General features: G+C 37.9%; 2 protein-coding genes and 1 long non-coding RNA gene across 3 annotated transcripts; 2 read left to right on the top strand and 1 right to left on the bottom strand.

Annotated features, from left to right (window-relative positions):
* Positions 1-691: 691 nt before the first annotated feature.
* LOC310720176 lies at positions 692-3,919 on the bottom strand. The gene is made up of 2 exons (XR_014531669.1): positions 1,276-3,919; positions 692-1,168 (listed from the first exon to the last, which is right to left on the bottom strand). It is a non-coding gene; the product is annotated as an uncharacterized lncRNA (long non-coding RNA).
* Positions 3,403-6,837, top strand: LOC310720175 (E3 ubiquitin-protein ligase ARIH2). Its single transcript, XM_083530547.1, has 3 exons — positions 3,403-3,538; positions 4,550-4,600; positions 5,113-6,837. Exons 2-3 carry the CDS (start codon positions 4,574-4,576, stop codon positions 5,578-5,580), a joined length of 495 nt encoding a protein of 164 aa, XP_083386673.1. The 5' UTR covers positions 3,403-3,538; positions 4,550-4,573; the 3' UTR covers positions 5,581-6,837.
* Positions 6,838-8,646: 1,809 nt separating this feature from the next.
* On the top strand, positions 8,647-21,965 carry gucy2d (guanylate cyclase 2D, retinal). The gene is made up of 20 exons (XM_083530795.1): positions 8,647-8,775; positions 9,506-10,381; positions 10,946-11,247; positions 11,561-11,936; positions 12,238-12,319; positions 12,677-12,794; positions 12,995-13,114; positions 13,248-13,331; positions 13,488-13,664; positions 14,256-14,412; positions 14,757-14,909; positions 15,019-15,167; positions 15,609-15,772; positions 15,857-16,049; positions 16,389-16,563; positions 17,304-17,402; positions 18,527-18,621; positions 19,212-19,297; positions 19,402-19,500; positions 20,713-21,965. The coding sequence occupies exons 2-19, from the start codon at positions 9,577-9,579 to the stop codon at positions 19,484-19,486; spliced, it is 3,420 nt and encodes a 1,139-aa protein (XP_083386921.1). The 5' UTR covers positions 8,647-8,775; positions 9,506-9,576; the 3' UTR covers positions 19,487-19,500; positions 20,713-21,965.
* Positions 21,966-22,310: the final 345 nt, after the last annotated feature.

Raw genomic sequence — 22,310 nt, forward strand, 5'->3', positions numbered from 1 at the left:
TATAAAGATGAATCATTCATATAGAACATGCAATCATCATTTCATCATCTAAAACGATGATATTTAAGTTAATACATAAAATATGCATGTAGTAAATAAAATAAACGAATAAACCATTACAGCCCACAACGACTAAATAGATCCTATCAAGAGCAAATACTTATTTATAGAGTTTTAGAGACTTTTTCAACACAAATATGAAACATGATTATGAAGTATTGAAAGGTAATAACATATAAATGTAGCAAATGGTGTATTTAAAGATGTCCAAGCATTGCAAACATCAATCATTACCTGCAAAAAATAGAGCTTTCTTCTATACATACATACATACATTCATTCATTTATTCATTCATACATACATATACATCATACATTGTAATTTTCATCAATCCTTCTGCATGTGCTTCCTCAACAGACCACATCAGCAACACTGCAGATTTAGTGTTGGAAGAGAAAGTAAAAGTGTAAATTGTGCAGGAAATCCCCTGTTTGTTCTTTCTGTAGAAAAGATCCACTCCTTTATCCACATTAGTTTTTATCAGAAGCCCGTGCAGGAGGGAGTGCTTTACTGAGGGACAGGTAGGGATTTCTTCAAACTTGAACATTCTTTTCTTGACAGGAGACATTTCATCACAAAGAGGTTCAGAGTCAGTATCAATCACAGCTCTCAACTTGTGGCTGCTTTGTGTTGCCTTTTTTCTCCACTGTAACTAAAGGTAGCCGTCGCTGTACCATTGCTGTTCCTCAGCTTGTATGTTAAGTACCTAATGTAGGGGTTTTTCAATACTTTCAGCTTCTTAAGAAGGTTTGTTCCTCTTTATGTGTATGTAACTCGATTAATTTTCCGAAGGTCAATCCAATGATCATTGTTTATATAAAATGTCTATTCTAGTTTGACCATTTATTAGGCTACTTTGGTGATTTTTATGGGTTATACAAACATCATTCACTATTAGTCAATAGTAGTAAAAGTTCCAGTTTTCTTGTTTACAGTATGAAAACAAGACAGTATGTTCATGCGATTGTTTTTGATTTGGCGTTCAACAGAAATTGCTTTCATTTTCTCACGAGGTGTTGAAAAACACAATTATCTTTCTTAGTGATTTGAAAAGATCATTCCATTTAGAACTTCCTCATTGTACCTTAATCCTACTACAGGAAATCACTACCTCTTTTGGATTGTGATTTTATTGAAGATGCTATTAAATGGCTGACCAGATAAAATATTGATATTAATCCAAGCACTTTTTTTTTTTTTTTTGCTCTTATAACTTGTGCTCTTCATTTCATTCCTCTTAAAAATGTCACCATTTTCTCTGCATGTCTGATCTGTAGGTGCTGCCAAGAAGGATCGAAGTCATGAGCCATTGTACGCCCAAGCCAAAGGTGATCTCGGTGCTCCATGAGTGACATCACTGCATTTAGTAACTGCTATTTCCAGGTTCTCAGCTTAGTAGAGAACTGAGAGAAAGACTTAAGTTATTAAGAGCTATTTTAGTGCACCATACAGAATTGGGTGATTAGCGGTGACGCAAGTAAGTAAGTAAATAAGGCTGAAATCCAAACCAGGTTTCTTTGAGTTTATATTGGGAGTATTTCTTTAACCAGTGTAATCAGACAATATTGCTGATTCAGCAGAACAGGTTCTAGGCTGGGAATGGTCCAAAATAAACTTACAGGTTGATTTAAGGGAATGGATTTTAGTTTAGCGTGATGATAATTGAGTATTGTTTTTGACAATTTAGGCCTGTTTTAATAATAATAATAACAATAAAACACTCAAAAGAGAATCCGTTTGTATTTCCTTTTCCACTCAAAAACATGTTCAGTGTTACAGCAACTCCTACAGCAACTTTTCTGATCTTTCACTAAATCCAGTTTAAACCCCAATACACCTTTTTTCTAAGTTAAATATAAACTGATATTTCTACCAAATAAAAAACTAAATGAGCTCTAATGTAAACATTGTGTTTAATGATATAGATTTATTGCAGTTTATAATTAGTAGTAAAGAGCTGTTGATTTTACAGGGTTTATTAACAGGTCCTGACCCTGAGAGAAGCTTATTTGTTTGCTTCATAGATATTAGAAAGCTTTTTTTTGCAGGATCAGATCATACATGTCCGAATGGATGCAGTTGAAACAATGCTAGAAAGCCTGTATTGCACATTGATTTATATTTTTTCCTCCCTACAGTGTCCAGGTTGCCATCAGGAAGTTTCCACGAGCTCGAAGGCACAGTGTGTTCCCTGCAAATTGTGTTCCAAAGTTAAACGTCGTGTGTTTCGCTTCTGCTGGGATTGTCAGCGAGAGTGGCCACAGAGCGCTTCATCCAGCAGCAGCTGCACACTGCAGAACTGCGCTCTTCGGGCTGCTCTGCTCTCCAGCAAGCGAATCAAGGATCACAACAGTTCGGCATTCGGATGTCCCTATTTCAGGGCCTGTCCTAGATGCAACGCTCTGCTCACACACAATGGACAAGGCTGTCCCAACATCGAATGCCCCAAATGCGAAACAGAATTCTGCTTTCGTTGTCTTCAGCTAAGTGACTTTTGCCCAGGCACGCTAGATTCTAATGATTCATCGGATGAAGAGGAGTTTGTTGAAGGCGAACAAAGTTGTATTATAGTGGATAATAACCAGAGTCTGATATCAATTCCTTAAAGGGATCAGCCTGTAAGAGGTCAAATCGAAATCAGTCTCCTGGAGCAAAGCTGAAGAAAAAGTATTTTACACGTTTTTTTAATGAAAAGATACTAAAAAAATGTTCAATTGAATCATTTATTGACGTGTAATTATACATGATTTCTGTGTGCAAAAGTAAATGTTTTGTAAAACAAATCCGGAACATTTTGACATGTAACCTACGTATTAAAGAGAATTAAAATGAACGTGTGGATTTATTGTGCATGAATTTTTTTATAATCATGTTGACATGTTTGAGTCATTAATGCACCTCTTTCCAGGATGCAGAAGAATGATTGATGGAATATTTTAATTTGTACTTTGATTTAAAAGATCAGAAAAAGTTAATCAAGTAGGTACTAGATTAATAAAGTATTGAAGGAATATTGGGGTCACTTTATTCAAACACATTAAGAGTTTGCATGCATAATATTTTGCTGTAAAAAGCCCTAGTATCACAAAGCTGCCACTTATGGGGCCCCTGAGCATGGCCCTTAACCTCCACTGTATCATGGCTGACCCTGTGCTCTGACACCAGCTCCTAACATCACTGGGATATACATGTGTGACAAATACAAAGTACATTTCTTTCCTGTTAAAACGTGCATCTTGGTCAAACTGACCATAAAAAAAATTCTCACATATTGTTGTTTTGATCAGACCTCCTGCTTGTAAAACCTGCACAAACATAAGCTAGATGGCAGACTTATTAAAGTTGGAAGAGAAAGTGAAAGTGTAAATCGTGAAGGAAATCCCCTGCTTGTTTTCATGGTATAAAAATATTTACTCCTGCATCCACATTAGTTTTACCCGAAGCTTGTGTGTGACGGAGCTCTTTACTGAGTAACAGGTAGGAATTTCTTCAAACTTTAACACATTTTCTGTTTCTTCATTTTCAACCTATCACATGAAGCTTCAGAGTCAGTAACACTCACAGCTCAACTAACGAGTCGCTGGGTTTTGCCTTTTCTACTTTCAGTTACATGGTAACGTGAGTGTTTTCTAAAACTTATTTAAGGACCAATGCTATACCTCAGGTTTCATGTTTAGTAGCCTACAGTACCTAATGTGGGGTTTTTCAATACTTTCAGCTTCTTAAGTGGTTTTTTCCTCTTTAAGTGTTTGCACCTGGATGAAGTTTTTGAAGGTCAATCCAATGATCATTGTTTATATAAAATGTCTATTCTAGTATGACCATTTATTAGGCTACTTTGGTGATTTTTTATAGGCTATACAAACATGGATGAAGTTTTTTATAGGCTATACAAACATGGATGAAGTTTTTGAAGGTCAATCCAATGATCATTGTTTATATAAAATGTCTATTCTAGTATGACCATTTATTAGGCTACTTTGGTGATTTTTTATAGGCTATACAAACATCATTCACTATTAGCCAATAGAATTAAAAAGTTCCAGTTGTCTTGTTTACAGTATATCAAGACTGGTACAGGACCCAGGGTTACATTTGTGTTGTTTATGTTCATGCGCTTGTTTTTCCAATTGGCGTTAAATGGCGCAGCATAAACAGAAATAGCTTTCATTTACTCACGAGGTGTTGAAATCCAGAATTATGTTTCTTAGTGATTTGAAAAGATCATTCCATTTAGAACTTCCTCATTGTACCTTAATTCTACTACAGGAAATCACTACCTCTTTTGGATTGTGATTTTATTGCAGCTATTATTGAATGGCTGATCAGACAAAATATTGATATTAATCCGAGCTGTTTTTGTTAATCCAGTTCGGGCCAGTTGTAAATGTCCAATCAGATTCTTCTTATCTTAGCTCTTGTAACTTGTGCTCTTCATTTCATTCCTCTTAAAAATGTCACCATTTTCTCTGCATGTCTGATCTGTAGGTGCTGCCAAGAAGGATCGAAGTCATGAGCCATTGTACGCCCAAGCCAAAGGTGATCTCGGTGCTCCATGAGTGACATCACTGCATTTAGTAACTGCTATTTCCAGGTTCTCAGCTTAGTAGAGAACTGAGAGAAAGACTTAAGTTAATAAGAGCTATTTTAGTGCACCATACAGAATTGGGTGATTAGCGGTGACGCAAGTAAGTAAGTAAATAAGGCTGAATTCCAAACCAGGTTTCTTTGGGTTTATATTGGGAGTATTTCTTTAACCAGTGTAATCAGACAATATTGCTGATTCAGCAGAACAGGTTCTAGGCTGAGAATTGTCCAAAATAAACTTACAGGTTGATTTAAGGGAATTGATTTTAGCAACTACTGTATTTGAGCAACTATTCTGATCTTTCAGTAAAAAGTTAAGTTAAATATAAACTGATATTTCTACCAAATGATGATGACTAAATGCGCTCCAATGTAAACATTTTGGGTTTAATATGTGTGCTGATGCAGTACGTAATAAAATTAGTTTGCACATTGATTTAGATCTTTTCCCCCCTTCCCTACAGTGTCCAGGTTGCCATCAGGAAGTTTCCACGAGCTCGAAGGCACAGTGTGTTCCCTGCAAATTGTGTTCCAAAGTCAAACGTCGTGTGTTTCGCTTCTGCTGGGATTGTCAGCGAGAGTGGCCACAGAGCGCTTCATCCAGCAGCAGCTGCACACTGCAGAACTGCGCTCTCCGGGCTGCTCTGCTCTCCGACACACGAATCAGTGATCGCAACAGTTCGGCTTTCGGATGTCCCTATTTCAGGGCTTGTCCTAAATGCAACGCTCTGCTCACACACAATGGACAAGGCTGTCCCAACATCGAATGCCCCAAATGCAAAACAGAATTCTGCTTTCGTTGTCTTCAACCAGATTGCCTTGGCATAGGATTACGTTTTCCTACTATATTAAGGGATATGTACAGACTGACTGATGCTCGACTAAATTGCAATATAGTGGGTAATACCCAGAGTCTGATGAGAATTCCTTAGCAGAATCAGTCTGTAAGAGATCAAATCCGAAATCAGTCTCCTGGAGTAGGGACGAATAAAGCTTTATAATAAGGTTAAGGTTACAGGTTACAGGTTAATGTTAAGGTTAAGGCTCTGCTTTTATGTATATAAAAAATATATTTTACTCTTTTTAATAAAAATATACTTGTAATGGTAAGTAATGGTACTGTATTAATTTTTAGTAATCAAACATGATTTTTGTGTACAAAGGTAAATGTTTGGTAAAAATCGTTGACATGTAACCTAATGGAATGATTGATGGAATAATCCAATTGTTACTTTGATGTAAAAGATCAGAAAACTTTAAACAAGTAAGTACTAGATTCAATAAAGTATAAGAGAAATACTGGGGTCACTGGTGTAGTTCATGCACCAATAAGGTGATACCGTAATGACTATCAGCGTTACTGACATGTCTCTAGTTATATGTCTGAGAAAGGTTATGTCTTTACATTAACAGATTTAGTTATAATATGTAAAGTATTTATTACTGACCAGCTATAACATTAAAACAACCTGCTGAATATTGTGTAGGTCAGATTTCTCTACTTAAACAAGCCCAAGCCCTCAAGGTCTGGACTCCACAGGGCCTCTGAAGATGTGCTCTGTTATCTGGCACCGATATATTAGCAGTAGACTATTTAAATTCTGTAAGTTTGTCTTGCACATCCCACCGACGCTTGATTAGAGTGAGATTTGGGGAACCAGGAGGTCAAAAGTACAATACTTTATATTGTTCTTCAAACCATTCCTGAAGTAGTGTATTTTCGCTGTAATAATGGCTAGGAAGAAGAAGGTGATAAAAGACAAAGTATCATTGCCCAAAGCAACACACTGCTTCCACTGTTTTGCTTTTTTCTAAAAGGGCATCCTGGTGGCATCTCTGCAGCTTTGGTAAGTAATAACTGCTATGTACATGGAACAATCCATAAGATCTGACATTTTGGAGATACATTGACACAGTCATCTGTCCATTAAGGATTGACCTGTGAAAGTCACTCAGATCCCTTAAACATACCTATTATTCCTGCTTCCAACACATCAGCATTGAGAATTAACTGTTCAATTGCTGCCTGACATATCTATAATCTTGAACTCTTGACAGGTGAGATTGTAATATGACAAACAACTTATATCTGTCAACCCTTGTGCATTTATTAGAGCCCAATGTCCTGTGGTAAAATCAGAAAAATAGGTTCTGCAGTGACATTAATTCATAAAGTATGTGCCTTATGGGATTTTGTACAACAACTGTGTAACTAAAAGAACTTGACTAAATATTTTTGTTTCGGTCAATTAAAATTGGCACATCAAATGAACGGTAAATCACTGAAGTAAGTTAAACAACAAAAACAATAAGCCATCATTTGGCACAAAATGTGAAGGAAGGCCTTTGATAATGTGCAATCTTATTACATTTACATACAGAAAATTATCTCCAAAAATATCTGCTATACTCTCTCTTTCTCTCTCCCTCTCCCTTTCCCTCTCTCTCTCCCTTTCCCTCTCTCTCTCCAATGCATCTGAATTCAAAGTTTGGGTAGCAAATAGTTTTTGCCGTTCCTTTCCTCTTTCTTTCTGCTGATGGCCTGTAAGAGGCTTGCAGGTTGAAGATTAGTATAGCACATCCCAAGCTCTCTAATCCTATTAGACCAACTGGACCATATTAGTCCCGACAGTGGAACACTCCCACACAGACCATGGGCCAAGTTTGAAAGAAACATAATAGAATCTATGGATATCCAGAATTGCATACGGCTTCTGATTTCACATCAAAAACCAGTAGTAGCCATGATCCATCTGGGCCAAAGTCTCTATTCTGCATGTTTAATCAAATGCAGTCTACAATGAGTCTACAGTTCCTTTAATGGGACTAACACTAGGCAAATTAATCAGACAGTATGAACGGATGGTTCTACATTAAGAATCATGGAAAATTATTAAAATTATTATACCCTATTATACATTTAATTAATGTTTCTTGCTTTTGTAAATGTTCCTGATCAATGGATATTTGCCAAACACACAAAAATTATACTCCATGTGATAAACCTGAAATTATTCAGTTGTTCGGAGAATTCACCGATCTTGTGCATGGGTTAAGGCTTGAGAAGAGAAATGTGTTTTCACAGCAAGGTGCATATTAGAGGGAGAAAAGGCCCATCAGATTAGAGAGTTGTGGAAATAAAGCTGATTTATCTGCAGGGCCACTAATGACTGATAGAGGGTTCTAACACATGTCTGTCTGATGTCGAGGAGTTGACAGGTAAGTTTACCTTCCTAAAGGTGGCATCTTACAGCCTGTATCTATAAAAGCTCCCAAACACAATCTTTATGAGGTACATACAGTAAGAGCATTTGCAAAGCCCTTGATTTGTTATTCATACAAAGACTATTATAAATGAATCCCTCCTGGACCCCTACTGATGAACGCAGCCCACAAGAATGAGCTTTTTTCAACAAATTAAGCTCCACCCCATTAGAACTCATTGTTATGGAAGCCATATTGCTTACAAATATCAGGGTTTTGGTATTTTGAGGTTTAGACTTTTCCAGACTATTTTGACAACAGGTTCGTGCTAACAAACTTATTCAATTTACATAATTGTAAACTATAAGACAAACTCTCAAGAAGTTGGACATTCTTTTTTTTATTCTATTTAGCAAGTCACTGTATCGGAAAGGCTGTGCGGATTAAACACTAAAGAAGGTCAAAAAGTCACCACTCGGACTCGGCTTTCATCCACCCCTCCTTTGTCCTCCACTTGCCCTCTCTCTCTCTCTTCATCTCTCTTTTGCTAAAGCTGTCTATTCCTGGTAAGAGCCAGAACTCAGAGAAGCGTTTGCTCTACCTACTCCGCCCCAAAAGGCACCTCGGTTTGGGGAAAGACCTAGTCCAGGACAGAGCCTCAAACTTCAAGAAACTATATCTCTGTAATTATAGGCACCAATTAAGGGATTTTCTGATTTCTTACCTGCCAGATTTTGAATGAAACATTCTTTGGAAAATATAACATTTCTAACCTAGTTTGGACTTACTTTTTTTTTTATCACACTTTCCTTTTTTTATTGCTTGAAGAAAGAAGTTTTATTTAAACTCTGGCGTTCCCCAGACTCCAGGGTACTGATGGAAGGTTCTCCTCAGAAGGCCTTCTTTTTCACACATCAAATCAGGTTAGCATGATTCTCTTCATCACTGTTCTAAAATTATAGGTGGCTAAATTTAAAGCACTGTGACCTAACAGTAAATCACATTTTATTTTTTAGAACTAGCGTTGTCAGCTAATTATTTACTGGTATATTACTAGTTATGTGAAACCTGTCACTCTTCACATCAGTTTGTATTAAAATTAATTTTTTTTTCAAATTTTTTTTTAATCTTGTGTTAACTATCCATCTATGTATCTATTGATGTATCTATCGATGTATATTGGTATATGTATATAACATTAAATGGAAAGGTCTTATTATATATAACATAAAATACATGTATGTACATGTAATATATATAATGTATTTATACCTAAACTCCTCACACAATAAAGTCTTAGCTAACTTTACCAACTTAAATAAGTGATGAAAGCTAGTCGTGCCAGTTGACCTATGCTTGACGATTAGGACAGACAATAGCCATGGCAATAGCCAGAGCTTTAGGGTTTCACCTTATTAAACTCTTTACGTTTTGTATGAAGCTAGACCATAACATTTCCTTGAGATGAATGACAGATTGTCACATAATATTAAAGGGTAAACATTATTATTATTGTTAGCATAAATATTGATGGTGAACCCCATTAGAAAAAAAAAGATACAGAATCTTAGTATGAATTTTGAAAATGTGACTGTTTTTGGTTTTTATACATCTCTAACCTTTCTCGTTTCTATTGATTGATATCTCTGTTAGGATCTAACACATGCATTTGGTCCTCTGGCAAAACCGATTGAAATTTCCTAACTTGTGACAGGGGAGAGAAAATGACTGTCCACAGAGACTCTAATTTCCTCTGGCAGTCACATCATCCACGATGGCATGCGGAATCTCATGTAGAATGGAGAAGAAAACAGAAACGAACAAATGAACACCCACTCACTTGGACTCATGCAACTATATATTCAAACTCTTTATTGCATAGGCATTGTTGGAGAAGGAATTGGTTTCTCCTGCCTCTGCTCATAGTCTGTTTACCCTGTGAGGCTTGGGGTGCTACTTTCAAGATTGCCTTGGTGGGACCCTGGAAATGTGACCCCATGTACTCAAAAGCCCTGCCTGACTTGGCTGCCCGACTAGCTATTGCCCGCATCAACAAAGACCCCCACCTCAATAAAGGATACTGGTATGATTACACTTTGATCAATGAAGACTGTCAGACTTCCAGGGCTTTAGCCCGCTTCATTGAGTTGGAAGGGTATGGTTCTGCTTTTCTTGGGCCAGCCAACCCAGGATACTGCACCTCTGCTGCTCTTCTGGCCAAAAACTGGAATGTGGGCATCCTGTCATGGGCTTGCCTGAAAGCCAACATGGATGATAGGACACATCCAACATTCCTACGGCCTCTGCCACTTTCCTCCCGGGTGCTGTTTGCAGTACTGCGCTTCTTTCACTGGGCACATGTAGCCATTGTGTCAGAGCAAACTGACATATGGGAGGCAACTGGGCTGGAACTTGCTGCATCACTGCGTACCCTTGGCTTACCTGTCAGCACTGTGATCTCCATGAAGACGGATGACAATGGGCCCCGAAAAGCCCTGGAGAAAATCAGAAGTGCAGATCGTGTGAGAGGTCTGTAGTTACAACAGATTTACTTTTAAGATACCTTTGGTATTTGTACTGATAAACATCATGTATTTTATTATTCAGGCATCTTTATCACTGTTAACAATTAAACATTTGTTTGATTTGGAACATCAACCCAATAAAAATCAAATCAGTCTGTAAAGGAATTTCAGGTCTCCAATTTTGCTCAAAACTTTAGCAATTGGTCTCCTCGGTTTCCAGATGTATACGGACAGAAGACGGGATGCTACACAGCTATAAACAAGGCCCTGTAGCAAATTTCTTTACACCTGCAACGGCCATCAAATTCTAATTGGAAGTGCAAACCATTGCATTTTATTTTATTAACATTTTAAACAGTGTTCCAACTTATTTGAAATTGGGGTTGTATTAGTATACTGCATTTGCAAAATACCTTTGAAATTATGAAGTTTTTTAAGTACTGCATAAACTTCAGTTGTTTTGATTTCATTTTCCAAACCCTGTCCCAATTGATATTAAACAATACATTGTGCTGACTCAACTGGATCATCCTCAAACTGCTGTTTATTTATCTGTCTGTCCCTGCAGTGGTCATCATGTGCATGCACTCGGTTCTTATGGGTGGACAGGCTCAATACCAGCTACTAACTACAGCAATGCATATGCGTATGATAGATCGTGGTTACATCTTCATGACATATGACACCCTACTCTATGCTCTGCCGTATAAAAATGTGACCTACTCTGTACTCGCTAATGACACCCAATTGCGGCGGGCGTACGACGGAGTCCTCACCATCACCATGGACCAAGGACAGCAGAACTTCTACGAAGCTTTCAGAGAAGCCCAAAGCAACTATGAGATCCGCAGCAGTGCAGAGCCTGAACAAGTGAGATTTGGGGGGTTGCCTACTCTTGAAGCTTATTGAGAGCTATAGCATACAAGAATACGTAAATACAATTGTACTGATGTTAGTTAAATTTGATCAGGTGTAATATAATGGGATCATTTATATACCAGCTTATACTGAATGTATGTCAGGAAGGTTCAGATTCAAAATATTATTCTGGCATACTGAAGAAAAAAATTTTGAGTGACATGAAACCTAGTCAAGTGACGCTAAATCCTTTGAAACCAAGTGCTCTTTGCACACTGTTCAATGGTTCCAGCATATTCTAAAAATATTATCTGTATCTCTGAAGGTCTCCCCGTTCTTTGGCACCATCTACAACATGCTATACTACACAGCAATGGCAACAGAATTAAGTAGGTTGGCCGGAGGAGGCCGATGGGTGACAGGTGAAGCTCTGGCTCAGAACGATGGCGGCTTCGAGTTCAAAGGCTTTAATCAAGCCATCTCGGCAGGCAGGGATGGCGAGGGCATGCAGGCAAGCTATGTGGTGCTGGACACAGATGGCAATGGGGCCAGCCTCCAGAGAACTCACATCCTGGAGGCACCACACACATATGGGAAAGTTGGTGCACTCAAGTACATGGGGAAATCCATCCACTTTGCAGGTGGTTCACCCAGCACTGACCCCAACTGCTGGTTCAGCAGCTACGTGGCCTGCAGTGGCGGTAAAACAGGCCACAATGGCCAATTGCTTTATATTTTCTTCTTAAGAATGGGTGCAATATAAATGGAAAATGTAATTCAGTTTTAAAACAAGGACTGAAAACATTTTTAAAGCTACAATAAAGAATGATATTAGTTTATAGTATATTAATATGCTAAATTGTATCACTATATTATAAGAATAAATTAGCATGTAATTTATTGCTAGCGTTTTTGTGTTGCTTTTTTACTAGAACTCTTCATCTTCAATTGTTGCAGTATGTTCAAAGCTTTTCTTCCACCTTTCTTTATTTTTTTGGACAGGAATGGATGGAGTGACTTTCTTTTTCCTTTGTCTCCTTTTCTGTGCTTTAATTGCTGCAAGTGTTTTCCTCTACCATGTAAAGTAAGAGCTTATTTCTGTAGTCAGTAGTCCAGTTCTATTTTTATTCTATACAGTTACAGTTATATAAATCTCATACAATCTGTGAAACTATTTCTCCTCTGGTGCCAAATGTTACGACATTGGATTGTTGATCTATTTTTACATGAGAATAGACTTTACTAGAAGGTCTCAGGAATGGAGCAGGTCAATGCTAAGCCCATTTTTGTTTATTTGGAAATATTGTGGAGTAATTCTTATCACATACATTCTGAATTTCATATTTGTTGTCTGTACTTTTGCTCTTTCTACATTTTAGAGTTCTGAAATATATTGTGATTGATACAGTTTTGCGTTTTTCTGTGTTTTCTGTGTACGTAGAATGACGGGACAACTCACTACGTTGGGAGGGTTTGGAGGGGGAGGTATGTCAACCCCCCCTAAGATTGTGCTCACACTGGATGACCTGGTCTTTATTAACACACAACTCAGCAAGAGGGTTAGTAACTCCATACCACACTGAATGTATAACTTTCTATATCTATATTCTATTGGTCTCTCCTGTATTTATTTACATATGTAAACTAATTAAATTGGATACATAGTTATTTAATCTCATCCCATAATATGTATATATTTAACTTGACAAACATTCAGGAGGTATATATCAGTGATGAACATTTTTGTATCTGTCTATAGAAGCTAAATGAAGACAGTATGATGAAGAGTCAGTTAGATCAGAAAACCCCTCATCACTCGGTCTCAGGAAGAAGCTACTTCAAATCCACCCCTGAAATCTCCAATGTGGCTGTATTTGAGGTCTGCTAATTTTACTGTACTTTTAAGGTGTATTTAATAAAGTAAATTTGCTGTTTATGGTACAATATTCTGTGAAGACATTGTACTAAAAAAAAAAAAAAAAGTCTGTGTGCTGTTACATATGTGTTGGCAGGGCGACTGGGTTTGGTTAAAGAAATGCCAAAATGGAGAAACAGTCACAGAGATCAGTGACAGCACACAGGCCATCTTCATTAAGGTAAGAGGTTAAAAAAAGAGAGAAAAAAAATTAATTTATGAATCGGTTACCTGACAACAGTGAAACACACTCACTAGAAGCAGATGGTGAGAGAATGATTGATAAATGACCTACAATAAGTGCAGACAGCTAAGATGTCCCTCTTTGCAATTACAGCTGAGGGACATGCGTCAGGAGAACTTAAACCTGTTCCTGGGACTGTTTCTGGACTCGGGGTTATTCGGCATCGTGACCGAACATTGCACTAGAGGCAGCCTGGAGGATCTACTTAATAACGAAGAAATGAGACTCGACTGGATGTTCAAATCTTCCCTGCTTATGGACCTGATCAGGGTATGAGAAAGAAAGAAAGAGAGAGAGAGAGAGAGAGAGAGAGAGAGAGAGAGAGAGAGAGAGAGAGAGAGAGAGAGAGAGAGAGAGAGAGAGAGAGAGAGAGAGAGTGTGAGAAAGAAAATAAATTATATATATAAACCTTAAGAGGAACCAGACTCAAAAAAGTGGAACCCATCCTGATTTGGGTGACACTAAGTGTGTGATTATAAATCATAAGAACATTAGAAACACTGGAGAGTGAGAACTGAGTAATGCCCTTTCTACAGTCTTCTACAGTCAGTTGGAGTTATGGAACCAGTGCCAGAGCATTTTGAATATTGATTAATAGCTTTGTTTATCCACAAACACTAATATATCAGTAAATATATGATAAAGAATTAGCTGCTTTTTTTCTATTTGTTAACTGTCCTCACTGCACTTCACTACTACATATCAATATGTAGTAAATTCAAGATTATTAATTCATTAGCAATTCATCAGATTGGAAATTTGTCAGTCTCAGCTGGTTTAAATGGTAGTCCAAACCAAAAAGATTTCCTGTTCTCATTTTAAACACTTTATCTCTGCCTTTCTTCTGTCGTTGTCTTTCAGGGAATGAAGTATCTGCATAATCGGGGTGTCATTCATGGCCGTCTGAAGTCTCGAAACTGCGTGGTGGATGGCCGGTTCGTTCTCAAGGTGACAGATTATGGTTTGAACAAAATCCTGAGCTCCCTAAACATCACCCAGGATGACAGCAAACCAGAGGGTAAGAAGAAGGTAGAAAGAGATATTGGGCCCAGGATCTTTTAAATTAAAATACAAAAAACTAAACACTAATTTGGGCTAAGCATATGTAAACTTTACATCTTTTTTTTTATATAATCTGTTTCCTGATTATGAGTTAAAAAAATGTATTGACGACAACCATGGCCTCATCCATAACTTTCTTAATATGATAAATTAAGGGAATAGCAAGGAGATTGATACTGTATTGAATACAAGAATTGTTGGTGAAGCAGCTGATTAAATACGCATTCATGCAAACATTGAACCAAAGAATCCTCCTTTAAAAATCCGGTGGAAGATTACATTATCTTTCTCGATCTGCAGATCAGCTGTGGACAGCCCCAGAACTCTTGAGGAGGAGCATGATCCTGTTGAACGATGGCACGAACAAGGGCGACGTCTACAGCTTTGCAATCATAATGCAGGAGGTCATCTCTCGCTCGGCTCCCTTCTGCATGCTGGACATGCCTGCAAAAGGTTTTACACACTTATACGTTTATTTTAGCACACATTTTGTCAGTGTGAGTCATCGGAACGCTCCATCTGTAATATTACTAATACGTGAGTTCGGTCGTGCTGTGTGCAGAGATCGTTGATAAGGTACGCAATCCTCCTCCACTCTGTCGACCCTCTGTCTCAGTGGACGAAGCTCCACTGGAGGTCATTCAGATCATGAAGCAGGCCTGGAGCGAAGATCCAGAACAGAGGCCCTCGTTCGAGGAGATCTTTAAACAGGTACAAATACATACAGATAAAAGCGAAAAACGAGGGGATAGTAAAAAGACAATAGATGCAGTTTGGTGGACAAATATTCCAAAATAATTATATAACTATTAATGGAATTAACTTGTTTGCATAACATCAACATCATTCCATAACATCAAACATGACAAGTGAGGAAATAAATAATTTAAACGAATGATAAATTGGTTATTGTTGGCTAGTTTCTGTAGATTAAAAGGCACTTTGAGATTTGCTGTAATGGGGGGATTGGGGTGGTAACAGAAATTCTGCTTCATCACACCACAAACTTGGACACAAGCAAATACACACAGAATCACAATATTGGCTTTCAGAATAGTTTTTAGCATTAAAGCTTATGTGTGAAAAGTCTACACGTTCTACTACGTTCTATTCTTAGCTTGTAAACCCCTGTGCTTTCATTCTCTGCTTCAGTTTAAGACCATCAGTAAAGGTAAAAAGACCAACATCATCGACTCGATGCTGCGCATGCTGGAGCAGTACTCCACCAATCTGGAGGACTTGATCCGTGAGAGGACGGAAGAGCTGGAAGTCGAGAGACAGAAAACGGATGCTCTTGTGGCCCAGATGCTGCCCAAGTCAGTGTCTCTTAAACAAAAAAACAATGGAGCCAATTATTTTCAGTTCGATCTGTCATTTTATTTCTCTCCTTCTGTAACCAGGTCTGTTGCTCTGGCTTTAAAGAAAGGGAAGCCAGTAACACCAGAGCATTTTGCTGAGGCAACACTGTACTTCAGTGACATTGTGGGCTTTACCACCATCTCATCCCTGAGCGAACCCATTGAAGTGGTGGACCTCCTAAACGACCTCTATACGCTTTTTGACTCTATCATTGGCATGCATGATGTCTACAAGGTATTGCTACATTAAATCATTATATACAACATATTAGGTTTGCATTTATTACAGTCATCCTGAACATGGGTAAGTCTTTTCATGGTGAGTCAATTAAGAAACAGAAATCCACTGTCATTGGATTCATAATGAGAATGATACGTTTTTGCGTCATGAAATGCCAACAAAATCTTTAAACAGGTTATGAGGGTTTTTTTGCTCAAATTTGCTGCCAGTGGGGCATTCCTGCCACTGGGTCTATATTGGGATTATCGAACAGAAAAACACAATAATACACAGAGATGTTCACGATCGAATTGTCGTGGTCCTCATGTCCTTCTGTACTTTATGGACTGGCAGGTCGAGACCATCGGTGATGCGTACATGGTGGCGTCGGGGGTTCCAACCCGCAACGGCAACCGGCACGCGGCCGAGATGGCCAACATGTCTCTGGACATCCTGTCCTGCATTGGCACGTTCAAAATGAGGCACATGCCCAGCGTCAAAGTCAAAATCCGGATTGGACTTCATTCTGGTTAGCCACTAATTTTGTTTCATGTACAAACCAAATCTGGTTAGAAATCTTAGCATGACTCAACTGTGAGTTATCAGAAGAAATTATGAAATCTTTGGATCAAGTTATACATCAGACGACTCTGGTTACAAATGTGAATGAAGGAGTAAACATATAAGTTATTTATTCTACAGCATGCATCTTGCTGCCATGATAAATTATTCAGTAACTCTAGTAAAACTAATCCCATAAGAGAGGTAATTACAACAGTAAGGAATATAAGTCCTACCAGTGGCTCCTGGGAACAATTAACTGAATGAAATATTAGCCGTGATATCAATGTATTCCAAGATGAATGAGATCTATGAGTTGTATCACTTAAATAGCAGTGTATGTTATTATCACACGTTAAAGAACCCAGAAACATTTTCTTCCTCTTTTATTTGGTAATGGATAGCCATTTGGAGTGAGACACAATCTCTAGCTGATATCCAATTAGCTTCCTCATCAAATTAAGCACCAGGTCCTCAGTCCCTGAGTACATTACTGCAACGCCATTAACACAAAGGACCCTGAACTGCATTTGCACTGCGCTGAATCACTTCACTGTCCTTTTGTATTCCGTTTACACTTAACTGTATGCAAAAGTTACATTGTGCAGGATATGTAAGCTTGTTAAAGAAAACCCTTTTATTAGTCATTGGTTTGTACCCGATTGCAATGATTCTGTTAATCTTGCCGCACCGGGATGTGTGTTCTAGGTCCAGTAGTAGCTGGAGTGGTCGGGTTGACTATGCCCAGGTATTGTCTGTTCGGAGACACAGTCAACACAGCGTCTCGAATGGAATCCACAGGGTTGCGTGAGTACTCCAAGCCATCACACTTTTCAGTTTAAGGTGAGCGTGAGTAGATCAGAAATTGCCATGGGAATATACTTACACTTATCTGTCTATAAAAGCATACAGATGGATGTGTGTGTGTGTGTGTGTGTGTGTGTGTGTGTGTGTGTGTGTGTGTGTGTGTGTGTGTGTGTGTGTGTGTGTGGTTGGGGGGTGTTCTGTGACAGGCTTAGAGAGTTTAAGCTGTAGAGCACATTGTAAGCTTTTAAGGCTATAAGCCGAATTAGAACGAAAATTCTGCTTTAGAAGAAAAGTAAAGTAGTGTCCTCACACAACATGTTCTCCTTTCTTTCTCCTCCTGAACCTGCCAGGTCTAGGACCAAAGACACACACACACACACACACACACACACACACACACACACACACACACACACACACACACACACACACACACATGCTTTTCAACATAAGTTATTTGTGAGACCATATTTAAAAGATCAGTAAAAAGCAAATGGATTTTAAGGTTGAATTTTTCAGTGCACTGCACCATTGGTTATACAATTAAGAGTTTTTATGTCAGTTTTCCTTTTTTAGTTAATACATAATTTAGTATTAGTTTTGGTAGTTACAGTTTTCAGTCACTTGGTTACTTAGTAGCTTCTGCACAGAAACACAAAGTGTAGTGAACTGCAGACAGACGGATACGAGCGCAGGTTCAACATTTATTACAAACAGCCAAAATAAACCAAACCAACCAACACAATGAAAAAAAATCTCTCAAAATGACAGACAAAATAGAAACAGGTGCTCAGTGAAGGACACAGGGGTTAGACATGATATAGCACCCTTGGAGTGTAGAGGGTTAAGGGCTTTTCTCGAGGGCTCTAAAAGTGGCAGCTTAGCAACACTGGTGCTTGAACCACTGACCTTCTGATCAGGAACCTAGAGCCTTAACCACTGAGCTCCCACTTCCCACATCATGCTCGAACTAGGACAGGTAGGGTCAATAAGTGCTAACCAAGATGAATGCTCATTAAATGGTATCAAACTGTGATGAGATTTCACAAAGAATGAACATGTACTTAAGGACAATAAAAAATTTTTATATTATATATATATATTATTGCTTGTGACTCCTGCAGCTTACAGAATCCACGTCAACGAAAGCACAGTCGACATCCTCAGAGACCTCAAACTTGGATACCAGATAACGTCGAGGGGCAAAACGGAACTTAAGGTAAAACATGCACACACACACACACATGCACACGCGCACACACACACACGCACGCACACGCACGCACACACACTGCACAGTGCATCACTTTTTTTCACCACAATGCTGTTAAATTCTCTAATCTGCTTCATCAGAAGTTCTGCAATAATTTTCTCTTTAAAAAAGCTCTAAGAGCAAATATAGCTTGGATTAATATTAAAGGATTATACTGTATTAAACACTCATATTAACATGCTAATATTTCTGTAGTAACAACTGGCCTTAATCATTTAACATATTACAGTGAAACATCTGATCATTTGTCAGTTTCTGCATTGTTCAGTTTCCCCATGATGATATAAAATATTGTTAATTGACATATAATTACTATATGCCAAATATTTTAATAATTCAAGAGATAATAGATAAGGATTTGATAACTGAAGTTAATAACCCATAATATAAAATATACCAGGTACTTATCTCAGGTGTTCCACAACATCCACTGTAACTATAAACATTTACTGACACATTTTTGTGGTATAAGAGAAATGAAACAGCTTTTTGCCTTAAATTAATGCAAGTATTTCAAATGTATCTTTTGCGATCAGGGTAAAGGAGTCGAGGAGACCTTTTGGTTAGTTGGGAGGGATGGATTCACCAAACCCCTGCCCATTCCACCAGATCTTACTCCAGGGTGAGAAGAACATACACACCCACCTTCTCTATCAACACAAACATCTTAATAAATGTTACTTCCTGCTACAACAACATAAGTGTTCGTTATATGATGCCACACAGGGCGAGTAACCATGGCATCAGTGTGGAGGAGATTCCTGCAGACAGAAGGCAGCGCTTCCTGGACCGGCAAAAGATGATGGGTTAAAGAAGGATGTTTAGGTATATGCAAATGGATTAATTTACTTTGCTAATATTAATACAAACAATTGAGCATTGAGAGGAACGGACCTTACACCTAGAGGGACAAAAAAAAATCACAGTTCCATATTTAGGTTCCATATTTAGACTAATTCTAACTTTGAGATGGATTCTAACTCTGAACAGGACCAAAACGCTGACTTTTTACATGGAACTGCTGTTGTGCAGCGCCCCCTCTCGGTTTACAGAAGCCTCACACAGAGGTTGAAACTGCATTGCAGTACTTCCTGTTCTATTGGTTTAAAGTGAATTGCATGACACACAAGTATTACTTTCCTGCTATTTCCTAATAATTGGTTGTTGAAATGTAATTATATACTAGTTTTAAAGTATATAATAACTTCTACCTTGACTGTGATCCTGTACACTCAGGGTTCAGGAGACCATTTGTGCAGTAAAGCAAAAATTAAAATTTTTCCATTTACAAATTACAATTAAATAAACCATTATTTTTTCTATTTGCAACATTTCAACGATGATCAATGTAATTCACTCATACATCTTGCATGAATGTTACATTTGTCTCAGCATTAATTTTTCAAGCCCAAAGAGAAAAGAATGTGGGGCTTACACAGCTTTTTATACTTCTTTAATATATCTTTAATAATGAATGAGCCAGCTCATTTACATGAAGATTGGGATGTGACTGGCGTGTCTAAACAGCTGTTTTCTTGGAAACTAGGACAAGACAAATAGACACTGTGATAAACACATTTTCTCTGATTTTGGTGGGATCTTGTATGTCAATGTTCCAAAGATCTTGCTGATTTCTGATATTATTAAAAGTATATAATGATCTACAGGCAATGACCAACAACTTTGGAGAAAAGAGACTGAATTTTTACTGCTATTCGGGAAAAGGACAGGGAAATTATTTTTCTTCGCATACCCCAGTTGTCCGAAAGCTGGGGTCAGTCAGCCACGATACACCACCTCAGGAGCAATGAGGATTAGGTGCCATGCTCAAGGGTATAACAGTGGCACCTTGTCAATACTAGGGCTTAAACCCATGACCTTCCAATCAGAATCTTAGCACTGAGCTACCACTAGCTTATTTAATTTCTTTAAAAAAGCACCTAAACACAGTCCATAAAAGTTTATCTGCTTACCAAAAAATTTACCTCTTCTATCTTCATTGCCATGTTAATAGTAATGCTGATCTTCTTCCACCAGCTGCCAGTGGACCTCTGACATTCAGCAACAGTTTCAGGCATAATTGAGCTTGAAGTGGGACAAAAGAATATGGCCTGGGTTTACTCCTCTTCACTCCTCCCCAAACCAGACATTCAGAGTTGGATTTTTGATTTTTCCATTTTTTTAAAGAATAGCAACGCGCTTCAGCCCCTTGGAGTGAACCATTCTGCTACATATTAAACCAGAACACAGCAATACTTGTCCCACTGTATATATGAGACCCCAGTCAATGTTTAAATCAAACTTTAAAATAAATTTTAAACAATAGGACGAAGGAAGTCTGAACACCCCGTGGATCTTTTTACATTTTGTTTTGTTGTAAAACAGCTATCATGTGTAATTCGTGTAGGACTGAATGCATATAATGCATTCATTCATTCTTTTATTTTATTCACCTTCCGTTGCCACCTTTTAACCTGAAGAGCAATATTTAGGCTTTTTTTTTTTCAAAAAAGACTATTTGCACAAAATTGAAAGTGAGAGTAGAAGAAATGTTTAAGATGAAGAAAGAAGGGAATTTGAACTCAGTTTTCAGGATTTCTCCAGAAGTTTTCTTTCTTTGAGCAAAATTATGATGAGCTGTTTAGCCTCAATAATTTCAGAAAATCCTGCTATCACACACACACACACACACACACACACACACACACACACACACACACACACACACACACACACACACACACACACACACAATCATATATTTTTTTTTATCACCCAACAATGTGTACATGCTTTGTGACGTGTAATCCCATTTCTTATCACAACAAAGCCTGAATGTACTGTACATCTGCTCTCTGATGAGGCACAGCGTGCAAGCGGACAAATGGAGATGTGGAAACATTGCAAAGGAGCGTGGTATCACTTCAGCTGCAGTTCTGCTGGACTCGGGGTTTTACCTGCCACGTCTCTGTGCACTGAACTTTTTATTGTTTTTTTCGGCTCCTCGAGTATGTTTTCTACTAAAGAGTTATGTTACTGTAGAATCTAGAAAGTGACAATCTGTAAATCTGAGTGATAGTCGTGTAAATAAAAATGGTTTTATAGGAGAAAAAATGCTTTCATCTTATTAAAGGACTTCAGAATCACCATAAAACCCACCATCCCACCCACCCCCCAAAAACCGAAAAGTCCCATAACTACTGTTATAAATGTTGATGAATGTGTCATCTGTATGTATGTATGTATCTATGTATCTATGTATGTATGTATATAAAAATTCATAAACCTCATACCATCCACGAGGGTAAAACAGTTTTTTCCTCCTTCATATAATTTTTCAAGAATTAACCAATAATTAGGAACACTACGTTCATTGAGTCTATATGACTAACCCTGGCATCAATTATATTATAAATCCTAAATACAACATAAATTATATCTAAAATATTAATCTATTTCACATTGTAGTGCAGCCTAAAGAGGGAATCTACATTTTCTATAAAGTCCTGCATAAATTATTCATCACATCACAGGGGTTTAATAGAGATATTTATTGCCTTTATAACGTTTATTTAACTATTGCTTTTAATAGTAATATTGATATGGTATGATCTGATTGGTCCAGGCATACATAT

Source organism: Silurus aristotelis, assembly GCF_946808225.1.
Source record: "Silurus aristotelis genome assembly, chromosome: 26".
Classification (NCBI taxonomy): Eukaryota; Metazoa; Chordata; class Actinopteri; order Siluriformes; family Siluridae; genus Silurus; species Silurus aristotelis.

Coding starts and splice junctions, on each gene's coding strand:
- LOC310720175 (XM_083530547.1), top strand. CDS start 4,574: ATGAGCCATTGTACGCCCAAGCCAAAG. Junction 4,601..5,112: donor ATTGTACGCCCAAGCCAAAG/GTGATCTCGGTG, acceptor CCTTCCCTACAG/TGTCCAGGTTGCCATCAGGA.
- gucy2d (XM_083530795.1), top strand. CDS start 9,577: ATGACTGTCCACAGAGACTCTAATTTCCTCTGGCAGTCACATCATCCA. Junction 12,320..12,676: donor GTTTTCCTCTACCATGTAAA/GTAAGAGCTTAT, acceptor CTGTGTACGTAG/AATGACGGGACAACTCACTA. Junction 14,413..14,756: donor GGATGACAGCAAACCAGAGG/GTAAGAAGAAGG, acceptor CTCGATCTGCAG/ATCAGCTGTGGACAGCCCCA.